This window comes from Aptenodytes forsteri, unplaced genomic scaffold (assembly GCF_000699145.1).
Source record: "Aptenodytes forsteri isolate BGI_AS27 unplaced genomic scaffold, ASM69914v1 Scaffold351, whole genome shotgun sequence".
Taxonomy (NCBI): Eukaryota; Metazoa; Chordata; class Aves; order Sphenisciformes; family Spheniscidae; genus Aptenodytes; species Aptenodytes forsteri.
The window spans coordinates 338,919-351,500 of NW_008794604.1; the positions used below are offsets into that span (position 1 = coordinate 338,919).

At 41.3% G+C, this 12,582-nt stretch overlaps 1 protein-coding gene across 1 annotated transcript in view; it reads right to left on the reverse strand.

Annotated features, from left to right (window-relative positions):
* Window positions 1-10,282, reverse strand: part of CTNNA1 (catenin alpha 1) — a 105,550-nt gene extending 95,268 nt beyond the window's left edge. The window contains exons 1-3 of the mRNA XM_009273199.1: window positions 10,178-10,282; window positions 7,686-7,881; window positions 726-892 (exon numbers count right to left, since the gene is read on the reverse strand). Of these exons, the coding sequence (XP_009271474.1) occupies window positions 726-892; window positions 7,686-7,881; window positions 10,178-10,282 (468 nt within the window). The remainder of the gene's footprint in view (window positions 1-725; window positions 893-7,685; window positions 7,882-10,177) is intronic.
* Window positions 10,283-12,582: the final 2,300 nt, after the last annotated feature.

Genomic DNA, 12,582 nt, shown 5'->3' on the forward strand with positions numbered 1-12,582 from the left:
TTCATAGCAGACAGAGAAAGCAATCTTCCTCTGCCCCCTTTTATTTTTTGGAGAGAGATACTTCAAAGGCTAATAGTAGTCAAGGCTTAGCTACTACTTCATAGTCATCAGCTACCAGAGACAGCCAAGTACACACATTTGAAAGAGTATGAAGGAGCCCAGGGCCCTGGCAGAGCTGCAGCAGTGGCTGTCGAAGGGCACAAGGAGAGTCCTCAAAGCCCTGCCACAAAAGCAGGCCCGGTATCGAATCTCATTTCATTTCAAATGCTGTACAAACCACCCACCCACCCTCTTGCTCGTGGGAAGAAAAGGCTTCCTCAAATATTCCACATTCATTTTATTTAGTCTACCAAAGCTACTCATCCCTAGTAGCTACAAGGGAGTATGGGTTATAAGAAAGCCAAATTATTTCTTTCAGATGAAAAAAGCTGGTTATCACCTGCAGTTGCAGACCATAGTGCATTTAGTTTCAATACTAAAAGTTCAGAATAAAGTGCAACACAATGTCAAAAGCTACTGACAATGAGTGTAAAAACAGCTGACAAACATCCATTGCACACGTTTCGCTCAGAGGAAAAACCCTAAAAACCTCCCAGCTCCAGAAGCGAGCCGCTGACAGTGCACGCACCGGGGCCAGCACACATGCGTGAAACTAAGCCACTTGACAGAGCACGCCTGGCATGCCAGGCACAGCAAAGTGAATCACAGCAAAGAACTACACTTACTACTTTAAGTTGAACAAGCAGCTTGTAGACATCTGCCATGTCAGCCAAAATCAGCAGTCGAGTAACAGCAGAGAGGAGGGCGCGTGCCGCTCGGACCATGTTCCCTCGTTTCACAGAGGAGCAGGGGTCATCTGCAAACTCCCCCGAAGCGCTCTTCATCAAGTCGCCTGCACAAGGGGAGAAGATGGTCTGACTTTAACACCACACAGCATTTCTTAAGGGGCTGTAAGGATTCCTGGGCAAGCCAATCTAAGTCTTGAAAACAAAATGCGTTTACTTAAATACAGCCAGCAACTAAGATTGCATGTAGTTACTTCTAGGTATGGTTACCACATGGTATCAGGGTAGAGGGGCTTGTGCAAGGAGAAAGGGCTGGGAAACAACAACTTTGGTCCTTATTTCCAATTGCACAGGTGTTTTAATATGCCAGAATCCTCTGGAAAGGCAAATTCAGCATGCCTTCACCATTACAAGCAGGACTGGAGTTATTTCACAAACTACAATGTTTTCAAAGCTTAAGCAAAAGCTTTGATTTATGTGCGTGTAGGAGTTAAGCAGAAAGCAGCAGCAAAGTACTGTAAACACACAAGGAAACACCACAGCTCATGGGACTGTAAACAACTCGGAGCGATGACCTGGCTAGATATGCCCTGGTTTGCATTCAGTGCAAGGCACCGCTTAGTAAAACGCTTCAACGTTTCATAGCCTGTGGGTCTGCATCTGGTGCAGGAGGAAAGAAGTTGGGTTTCAGATGGTAACAATGCAATTGGTAACTATGAAAAGCAAAGGCCACTTTACACAGCTAGAGAAATTGCTCCAGAAGGCATTCACAAAGCATAAAAGTAATGTCTGCGTATAGTCAGAGGAGTAAATTTTGGGCTTCCCCCCCTCCTTTCTGGGGCAGCATTTTGCTTCCATTACCACAGTTCCTACACAGCAGCAAGTTTTGGAATCCACACTATTATTCTTGGATCTCTTTGCATTTCAGAAACATTTGGTGAACAGCTAGGGTTTAGTTTAGAAAACACTAGGTATTCAAGGCCAAAGATTTGCAGGCAGCTGGAGATGACCAGAAAGCAGGTGAACTGTGTTATAACTAACTGCTGTGTCAGAGGCTTCCCAAACCTGTATGAAAAAGCATCCATGTGGCCAAATGCCGAAACAAAAATAGCACGTCTCAGACAAGAAGAAAAGAACCTCAAATGGTGCTTCACAAGTGAAAGCTGACAGTGACTCCCATCGAGCCCACTACCAAATGGGGCTGGGCGAGACGTGCACCGAAATCTCAAGATGATGCAGTGGCATCATCCTGCCAACAGCTTGCCTGCTCCCACAGCTAGGCAATCAGTGCAGCGTATCCCCAGTATGGGAAGTGTTTCAGTTTTACTGACTTTTTTTCAACTACTATTTTAACTACTCAAAATACCTACAACTGGAGAGCCTGGGGTTAAACATCCGCATACTTACTATTAAGCAATTAATATCTTGCCCTGGAAGAGTTTCTAGCACCCAAGCACTCTACGCCTTCATAGCTAAATACAGCCCAAACACAGCTGCCAGCCTGTCCAAGCAACTACATCAAGATACTCAATTTTGTTCAAATGCTCCCTCCTATGTAACACCCTTCCATCATCTTAAATAATACAACGAAGAGTGGCATACAACATTTTAAGATAAAAATATGCTACTTCAGTACCATGACATATGAAAAAAAGCTTCTGTCCAAGTACAGACCAGCTATAAATATCATATCCCTTACCCAACTTTTTGAGGAACACAATTCGTTATTTTAACAAGTGTTAAGAGCCTCAGATTTCCAGATGGGTGAATGATGATGCATCTCCAATGCTGAAAAACTGCAATCAGCCATGAGATTCTAAAACCCCAACATAGCTGACATGACCCTTTCTTTATTCCTTCTGGAAGAGGCTAATAATAGTGAAATTAATGTCACCACCACAAGTATGAAATCTATTAACAATCTCAGGATTTAAGGATATATGCCAGAACCAAAATTCACTACAAATATAAATAAATAAGGGAGGAAATATGTAAAATTCCCACATTTCCAACTCCCAAAAGAGAGGAATGTTGTTTTCAAAACAACTTAGAGAGGTGGCCGCTCATTTCACCTGAATCTCAGAAATTGCTGAGGTTAAAAACCAAAATTATCCTCTACCCATCTCTTAAATTGCAACCTTACAAGCCAGTCCTGAAATAAAATGCTATTCCTTTTTATTTTAACGAGAGACTTTAAAAGATTTAGTGAGTTTCAAACAGCTTGTCAGGGTGTCAAAAGATAACCAGCTTCCCAGAATTAAAGGAAGATTATATTTAAAGTTGCTGCATATATATATTTTTCTGCAAATTAAAGAAAGCTAGCTTTCAGACTTCTTTTCTAAAGGAAAAGCAACATGGAGTAGTTATTTTAGCTAGATTCAAAGGGTAAGAGGGACCTCTGCCCTGGCCTAAGTATGCAGTTACTACATTATGTGTGCGCATTACCAGTTCAAATTGGATCCAGCGTAATCTTCTCACTTTCAAATTTGAACCAGAGGTAACACAGCAAGTTTGAAAGCAGGATTTCAAGAGTTAGAAGAAATACACTGCAGAAAAGTCAGACTAGGAGACTCAGATTATACAGCCGGTACGAATTCTTATATGAGTAATCTGTTTTTCCAATATAACCTTAGATTTTCACTAGATATTACAAGGGAAAGATAATAAAACAGAGTTGAGAAAAGAAGAGGCAACGGTAGCCATACTATGATCTTGTCAATAAAGCACTAAGAATTCAATTAAATCTAATGGGACAAAGCCCATTTCAGAAATAGTAAGATTTTAGTCCATCAAAAGAAAATTACCATTTTCTAGTCTCATTCCCACCATGCCCACAGGGTCTGACAGCACTTTCAGACAGCACTATTAATCTTCCTCAGCAGCGCGGTACATGATGACCATGACAGAGAGGGCTTTCTTTATACCAGCACTGACGGAATGGGAAAGCGGCAGAGAAGACAGGCAAAGCAAGGAAGACCTAGGACACATACAGGCACTGATGCCTTTTTCCCCAAGCTAGAAATTCATGCCCACACATCACCTTGTACCCTTCAGCACCTTCCAGTTCAAAGCCCGTCGCCAGGCTGCTTTGCCAGCAGTATTAGAAATACAAGAGTGCCCTCAGGCCATACCTCTACCTGCTCATAACACCCTATCACAGTTCCCTAGAGGTTGCCTATTCCCCACCAAATGAACTCAAGCATGAAATCAGAGTTTCAAGACTCTACTATTCTGGATACTGAAGTCCTATCTTACCACTAATGCCACCTTCAGTGTCCACCATGAGTGTCACAACAGGCTGCCCTTGCTTTCTACAATAAAGGACAAGGCCCCATATCCCCTTTATGCCATATCAACATGGGAGTTGATACTTATGGCAACAAAAGCTTCTGTTAATTCTTTAATCTTGTCTTCAGTTAAATCCATATACTGCCTACAACACTCCTCCTACAGTTTGCTAAGAGCTGTCTCAGAGCTCTCTTAGGTTACGGCTTTTCAAAGATCTCGAGTCCCTGGCTGGAAGATTACTTCTAATACAAGTGGTACACTCCTAAAACATTTTTCTTGCAGGAAAACAACTGAGAACTCTTTGCACTCTTCCAAGAAATTAAGCTAACTGGTCACAACAGAACTTTAAAGTTGAGGTTTCCAAGAAGAATTCAGTGCTTAACTTCAAGTTATTCCGCAACTGGCCTCCTCCTGTTCCTTGGAAATCCTTAAGCCATGCATCTTGTGTGAAGTACAGTTGAAAAAACATTTTACCCTTTCATAGTTTGCCTCACTGTTTAGTTTTGCAGAAAGCTTCACTAAGAAACACAGGGCAGAAAGACACCACACAATCAGTAGGTTCACTCCCCTGCATTTGCAACCATGGCACATGATCAGAGTCCACAGGATTCACAAGACCATTCATCCACTCTCTTACCTCAAACCCTATGCACAGGCTTAAGCTTTTTAATTTTAAGCTTTAATTTTTGGTCTTTTATGCAAAATTACCGTAGGAAGAAACACAACAGTAGAAGCATAGCTAATACCCTGGATCCTCACACTAGCATACAGATACATAGAGGCAGTGAACTATGGTCATCGGTACTCCAGGAAAACAGGAATAGCCTGGTCAACCTGACCCAAAAGAAATTTCCTTCTTGACCCCAGAGTCTGCAACCTGTCTCAGTGTCAAACACCTGGGTAAGAAACTGGTTCAGTTCCAACACACCTCCCAACAGCACCAGAAGAGCTGACCATTTCAACGTACAATCAGTCTTCAATGCTTCCCAAGAAGGTAAAACCCTACAAAGAGCTCAGTGGGGGGAGTAAGACTGGGCAAGACCAATATTGCCCCTTCTATTACTCAGCAAAACTCCAGTGACAGAAATCAATGTAACAAACACTGTAAGGACGCTGAAATCCAAGACATTCACATCAGATGTTTTCCCAGTACTAAGTCTTTTCTATAACCACAGCAGGATCTATTCTGAAAAACACTTTGGTTCTTTGTCTCCACTATTCTATTCAAAATTTTATTTTAAGAAGTTTCACTACTTTAAAAGAAGTCAAAAGTCCAAAGCTTTAAAGGGCCAGGAATCTTGCTTAAGGATATTTCATGAACTTATTTAATTTTTAAAGCAAATTGTAATTTATTCTTCCATTGTAAGAGTCAGGAAGACTTTGAAGATCCACTTGTATTGATTTAGTATGTAACCATACTATCATTCATTCTAAATAGCTCTTTTCACTTCTTTGTTTTTACCCCCAACAACTGGGATTTTATGAACAAGCATGCTCACTAAAATCATGTACCCTCTCAATCTTCTTCTCGCTGGGCTAAAAAAAAAAAATTTTAATTTTCTCTGATGAGACAAGTTATCTATTGTCCTAATCTTCTTCATAACCTCTGTCTACATTAATTCATCTTTTTTTATTATGGTAACTAAACTGCTCCCCGCTCTAAATAAAGGCATTATTAATTCTATTTTCCTGTCTTCTGCTGAAGATAAATTGTGCTATACATCTATAATCCCACTGCTGTCGTCAGACACACAGATGCTGCCAGTTCACAATCACCCTACTGCTGACCAAGACACCCAAATTCTCCTCTCCACTTTTGCCCCCCATTGCAAAAAGCAGATAAAGGCACCGACACCTGGAAGTTTTGCTAAGCACACGCACAGGCTTTGCATTACACTGCCCTCATTTCTCCAGTTCATGAATTCAACTGGTCTACCACAATACTGGAAACACTTCTGAAGTGCACTGTACGTAAACATGTACCTTGAAAGTTTGTATCTTCTTGCTGCTATTAGCACTACTGAGAACTGCAATCCTCCCCTGGGCACTGGCAGCAATAAGCCTTCCCTCTGTTGCATCTCATTTTCCACCATTTGCTTCTAATTTCCTCAAAGGTTTGTTTTTTAATTTCCTTAGAAAGAGCTGCTCTGCTAAACTTGACCGAACACTGGCACCATGACGGGGCACAGGCTTTTATCCCTGGTCGTGCTGCCCCAGCAGCCCAGCCCTGCTGCGACTGCATCCCCACAAACAGCGGCGGGCACCAGTCGTATTCAGGTAAATCACTCAAGTCTAATCATCATCCACCCAGCTTCAGAAAACAGATACAGCTATCCTCTCTATGCACCAGATTTCATGCAAGCTGCGAACAGTAAAAAGGGAAGAGGTAGTGAAAGGACATTAAGGTGGGAAGTTATTTCACTCCAGCACCTCTCAGCTATGAGCTCCACCTCCTCTGTCAGAGATCAGAGCAGGGAGGTTTTGGCATCAAGTTTATGTGTAGTCTCAAAATCAAGCAGAGGCCAAGAAACAAGTGAAAGGGTCATCCTGAAGGTTTCTGTATCAGTCTCTCCTTCCTACCAGCTTCTCACTGCAACTACAAATTCAGCTAATGGAAATTCTCAATCCCGAGGACTGAGTACAGCTCCCTCGCTCACTAACATCACTAAGAGTCATTTGAAGGTACTCACAGATGAGCTCTGACTCTCAATTCTGAGCAGCAATCAAGCAAGCACCAAGAACTAAAGACTTCAAGACAAAGGTGTCTCTTTTGCTGTTGTTTGTTGTTGTTAAATTAAGCCAACTCAATTAGCCCCTTATATTGCAGCCTTCTTATGTTGATCTTTCTTTGGTCTGTCAACCAGGCTCATCCAGAACTTCGAACCATTTTCAACTAATATTTCATCACTGCACAACTTCAGCTACAAACAATTAATGCTAATGAGTTTTCCTTTTTATGCTGCAGCAGCAACCACCATTAATACCAGTTGACTGGGTTTCACTGAAGCATAGAAAAGGCTCATGACTAGAAGAATGATAAATGATTTATGAGCAACAATATTTACTAGTGCATATTTTAGAGTCAGCCAGCTCCATAGGCTTTTCTTGCAGGTCTTCTCCAAGAAAGTAAAAAAGAAAATGATAAAAATCAACACTAGATGTGGGGGAGGAAGCCTGGAATATTTAATCAAGGTCCTCACATTCCGTTTGTTGCTGTTTACATTTTGCATATTCAAGACACCCAGCTCTTCCTCCTACAATGCTGGTTTGTATACATTCAAATATTGAAGAAGTTATTGACATATTTGAGACATAGTTCCACAACATTTACAGGCAGGGTGGGAAGTTTACTTTTTAGCCTAAACTGAGTTTTAAATACTCTTCAAAGAATCAGCCATTCTACCTCTCTTCTCGATCTCTACCTGGGACATCCAATTTCCAAATCTGCCCAGTTCATATTATTCCTCAAGGAAGCCAGCAAGACAAGCCGAGAATCTACGCAAGCAGAGAGGCGCAGAGTCATTAGAAATAACAGCAAAAGGAAAAACGGGAACAGTTCTACTTAAGCTTGTAAAACTGTGGTTTTTCAGAGATCAGATACATAGCTCTTACCTTGCTTACGAACATCCTCCACAGCTGCTACCAGCTCCTCTTTAAGGAACTGGCTCTCTTTCGCAATTTTGTCTCCTTTCTCCAGGAAATTCTCTGTTGCTTGTTCAACTGAAGCAGCCAAAACATGGGCCTTTTTAGAACGCCCTCGCTTTTTATTAGAGGGGCCCTTGTTGCTAGTGTTAACCAGTGTTGTTACCTAAAGGCATAGATGGAGAGGAAAAAACAAAAACATGAAACAAATTAGAAGTTTATCAATTTGACAGCAAGGCCACGTGTATTTTTTTTTTTCTAGACAGCATATTGCTAATACCTGCACTATTGCCAGCTGCAAAAGTTAAACTCAAACACAAGTGTTTTTCACATCTCTAAACATTACCATGCTTCTTGATTCCTTAGATGAGCATTATAAATTCAGCTAAACTGCTTAGAGATTTCTCTTATCAGCAGCAGACCTGAAAATTTGATTAAGAATTGAGATCTATTTGTATTTTTGATCAACTGCAATCTCAGTAACAGGCCAGAGCTATTTGGCATCACATAAAAAGAAACGAAGTTGGGGATAATTAGATTGGGATAGCTCTCCAGGCATAAAAGACCCCAAACAAGGTTGAAGCCATTATCTACAGAAATCTAGCAACACAGTATCTTGTGTCCAAAACAGTACTACAGCCAATGGACTAAATGCAGAGCAAAGGACTTCCTAGAGCTCATTATTTCCCTAAAACAACCAAAACTGAACTCTCACGATCTTCCTGCAATCAAGAAATACTTCCAAGTTTTATGTTTTAGACTGAAACCCTGCTAGGAGCTGGTCACCAGTGGCCAGATGACCACCAGGTACTCCATTAGCTCAGGATCAGGAATCCAGTCCCTTCAATCAAATGCAAATAGATGTCACAAAATCCACACACACTTTTCGATTTGCCTTTCCACCCCCACCCCCACCCGCCTTCTCTTTTTTTTTTTTTAAGTCTAGGAAAATGCATACAAAGCTACTTCAGAGAGACAATAAATTACAACACTAAAAATATTACTACTCTGGAAAGTCCAAGGACTGCTGACATAAAGATCCTCAGAGCTGAATCCATCTTCTCAGGAGGTTGATTCAGAGAGGCAAAGCCATCAATTGGGAATATCGCAGTCGGTTAACGGGGAGCATTTGTACTGGGTAGTCTCAGTTTATCATGTACTACAAATAAAGAACAAGTTGCAACAAGGCAACTTACTCCACTTTCCTCTCTGTATTTTGCCAGTCACATCATTCACAAAATTTGGGATTGCCAGTACAGCCTATTGTGCTACTTGAGGAATAAGTTACAGACACTGAACTTGGACAAAAAGGTCCTAAAGCAAGTTTACTCAGTTAAGTTTGCCAAATTAGGACAATTTCTCTTCAGGAAAGACTCCATCAGTAGCTCTGGCTAAAAAGCTATATAGTAGATCATCCAACTGTCCATCTGAATATCTGCAGGGAACAACTGGCAGGTACAGACAGCAGCTTGGCGATTAAAGGAATGTTAATACTGGAAACAGAACTTAATCATTGCAGTTTGTGCTTAGCAGTTGTGTCCAGTTCATACTGTCATTTTAAAAATTTCACATTTCAGGAAAACAATGCTAAAGATGATGAGTTAACTGTCTCCAGTGCACCTTGTCTTCCAGACCTCCTAGAATGTCTCTTCCAAGAACCTTCAAAATGCCCAATATGCATAACTTATATTTACAAGACTTATTCTAGCTTTCCCATATTCTTCAGTGCATTTCACTGGGCAATATACACCATGCAGAAATAAGCTTTTATTCACAAATCCAGCATAAAGCGTAGGCAGAAATTAAGAGAAATCATGCCTATCTTATAAAAGAGATACTGAAACAGTAACAAATGCCATAAAAGCATACTTCATGGGTAGAACTTGGTTAGGAGGGGTCAGTAATCTATTTACAACACAAGGCAGTGCTAGACAGGTTGCCAACATCCCCCACCACACATTTCACCGTTTACCTGAACCTCCTTCCAAAGGGAACTCTAAACACAGGTAATCTCAAAGAAAAAAAAACTTATGAGACCCTACTGCTGGCAAGCACTAATGGCTTCGTTGCAAGGGCCTTTTGTCATTCCTGAATACCAGTTTCTAAATGATACATAGCACAGCTTTTTAAAGACTCAACAAATAAGCAGCATACCACCCAAAATACAGGTCAGAAACAGCACAGCAGCAATGGAACATTAGTTACTAACATGCATTTCTGCACTTCTAATTGAAATACTGTGTCTTGCCAGGTGCTGAAGAAGCACAGTCTTTCTAGACTCATGCCCAATAACTGTTACAATAAAACTGAACAAAGATGTTACTTGTACACTCTTTTCCATCTTTAGTTTTGTAGCATTTTTACGTCTGAAATTTAAGCTTCGAAAGTTACTTAATTGAAATAATACATCAAAACATGTAATCATCCCTACAAAGGTTTTTTTGGCCCCCTTTTTTTCCTACCTGTGTAACAAGAGGCTCAAGTAGTCTTTCAACCGCCAGTGTTCTTATCTCCAAGCTTTTGGGGTCCCATTTGAAGTTAACGCTGCCTGCAGTAACAGCAGTCATTTCTAGAAGAAAAAAGAGCTACATGAATACAATTTTTTTTTAATTATTAATGCTATTGGCACGTATTTTAAAAATAAATTAAAATCGAGGCTATTAAACACACAACACGTCCATTCGGTGCAAGTTAAGGTTATACTGTCTCCGGAAATACCAGTTTTGGTTCAACTGGTCATAGTTTAAAAAATTGCTTGTTATGACAATATACAGACATTACCTGTATGTTTTGGTTAGAAAATAAAAACAAACAACAAACAAGCAAAACCACACCAAAACCTATTCAAAAGCCACAATATTTTATCAGAGCAATGACAAGATAGGCAATGTTTGGTCCGCAAGCAATGAAAAAGGACCTCACAGGTAATGAGGGCACTCTACCCACAAAGCTGGAGGCTAAGCAAATAGCCCCTTCCCAATTTCTGCTGCCTCCCTCCAGGACCGACTGTCCTGTGCTCCCAGACCGGCTTTGAGACGCAGCCCAAGGTCCTGGGGGAGCAGAAGGAAATACCTCGACTTCAACACACCAGAAAGCTGCCCATTTTCTCAGCTCCACCGTGCGTCACTACCCCAAACGCTTTGTCAAACCAGGAGCCAGGTTCTAACTCAACTCATTCAACCTACCTGTTCATACAATTCACCTTTTGGAAGTACCTCAGGTAAAATAGTGAATATAAGCCTTACAAAGCCAGAAAATCCAGTTGGTTCATATTTAACAGCTTAGGTATCTACTACACTTCCCCTTAACACTTATGTAGGAGGGAAAAGCAGATTTGCATGAAGACATCTGTCACTGAGCCGTTCCTTCCCGTTACAGTTTTATATCAACATCCCAATGGAACAGCAAATATGATTATGGGAAAAGTTTAGTGCAACTACTAAAATAGCTCTGCTTTTGAAAACAGTAGTCTAAAAAAATAAAAATAATGAGCTACAACAGATCACTAGATTAACACTGTGATGCTGTACAGCACAACAAGGGAATAACCAGAACCATAATTTCCATAAAAAATGGATTTAAAGTATTTACAGGTCCATAAAACCAGTTCATACCACTTCAGACTTAATAGATTCTAGCTCTTCCTGCTTTGGGTTGCCCTCAAAATTCAAGATTAGACTAAACCCACATTTGTAACTTTTTATTTTTAAAAAAGTCAGGAAGAGAAATACATTTCCAAAGTCTCCTTCCACCCCTTTTCCTAAGCACCTACTATTGAAGTTGTTTTAAAGCTTATTAGCCAATATTTTTAAATCTTACTCTGGACAGGGCATTGTCTGCATAGCATCTCAGCAGACAGATTGCTCTGACAGCACCAGATGTCCCCGAGCTGCCAGACGAGCACAACGTCCCATTATTTTTAAGAAGCAGGAGGCAAGGCACTAATTTTGGTAACCAATGATGTTTGCAACACATACCAACAACCAACCATTTTATACCGACACTGACAGTTAAACATGCAGAAACAGCACAGACGTGGCTGCTTGTTTCCCGTCGAAGAATAAAATCTCTCGGGCACTCGAGAAGCCCAGCCTAAGGCGTAAAGAAGGCAGGGCTTAGCATCACCTGGCTTCAGTCAACAGCACCTCCATGGCAGGCTGACCTTGAGACACTACATAGGCTTTCTCACACCACGGACACAATCCAGTAGATTAAGTACTCACTACACTACTGAAAACACAGCTTTGCCCTGAAGAGCCTACATGCTGGCATACACTGAAGTACAACTTTGCAAGGTGCAAAGCAGGAGTCTTCACCTAACCTGCATTCAGTTTTCCACTTATGCCCACGCTCCAAGTGCCTACACTGCTGGAGAGAAAGAAAACTTAAAAAGCTGAAAGCTTTAAAAAAAAAAAAAAACAAACAACCCCAGAGAATAGGAAGAGACCAATCCATGCTAGCATACATACAACATTTCTGACAGTTTTAAATCAAAGAGCTTGAAGGTGCAGACAAAGGCTCCCAGCTCCCACAGCAGAAGGCATGCCAGGCTGCAGCTCCAGAGACCCCCAGTGAGCTGGCTGCAGGAGGGTGGACAATGGCCACTTCTTCCTCCTCGCCCTACCTCTGACACTTATCACTAAGTCCTGTGAACTCACTAACTATCCTCCTCTCCCAGTCACCCCCTTTTTCTTTTGCTGGTCCAGCTTTGCACTGGCTTGTGCCACGACCCAGATGCTGGCACAGGGCAAGCTGTGAAATGCCCTTCACCCCCTGGTAACATCCTCCCCTCAATGAGGAATTTCACTGTTTTATTCCCTCCTGATTAGCTCGGCGTGAATGCTTCTTACGTAAGAAGTCAAGAAAA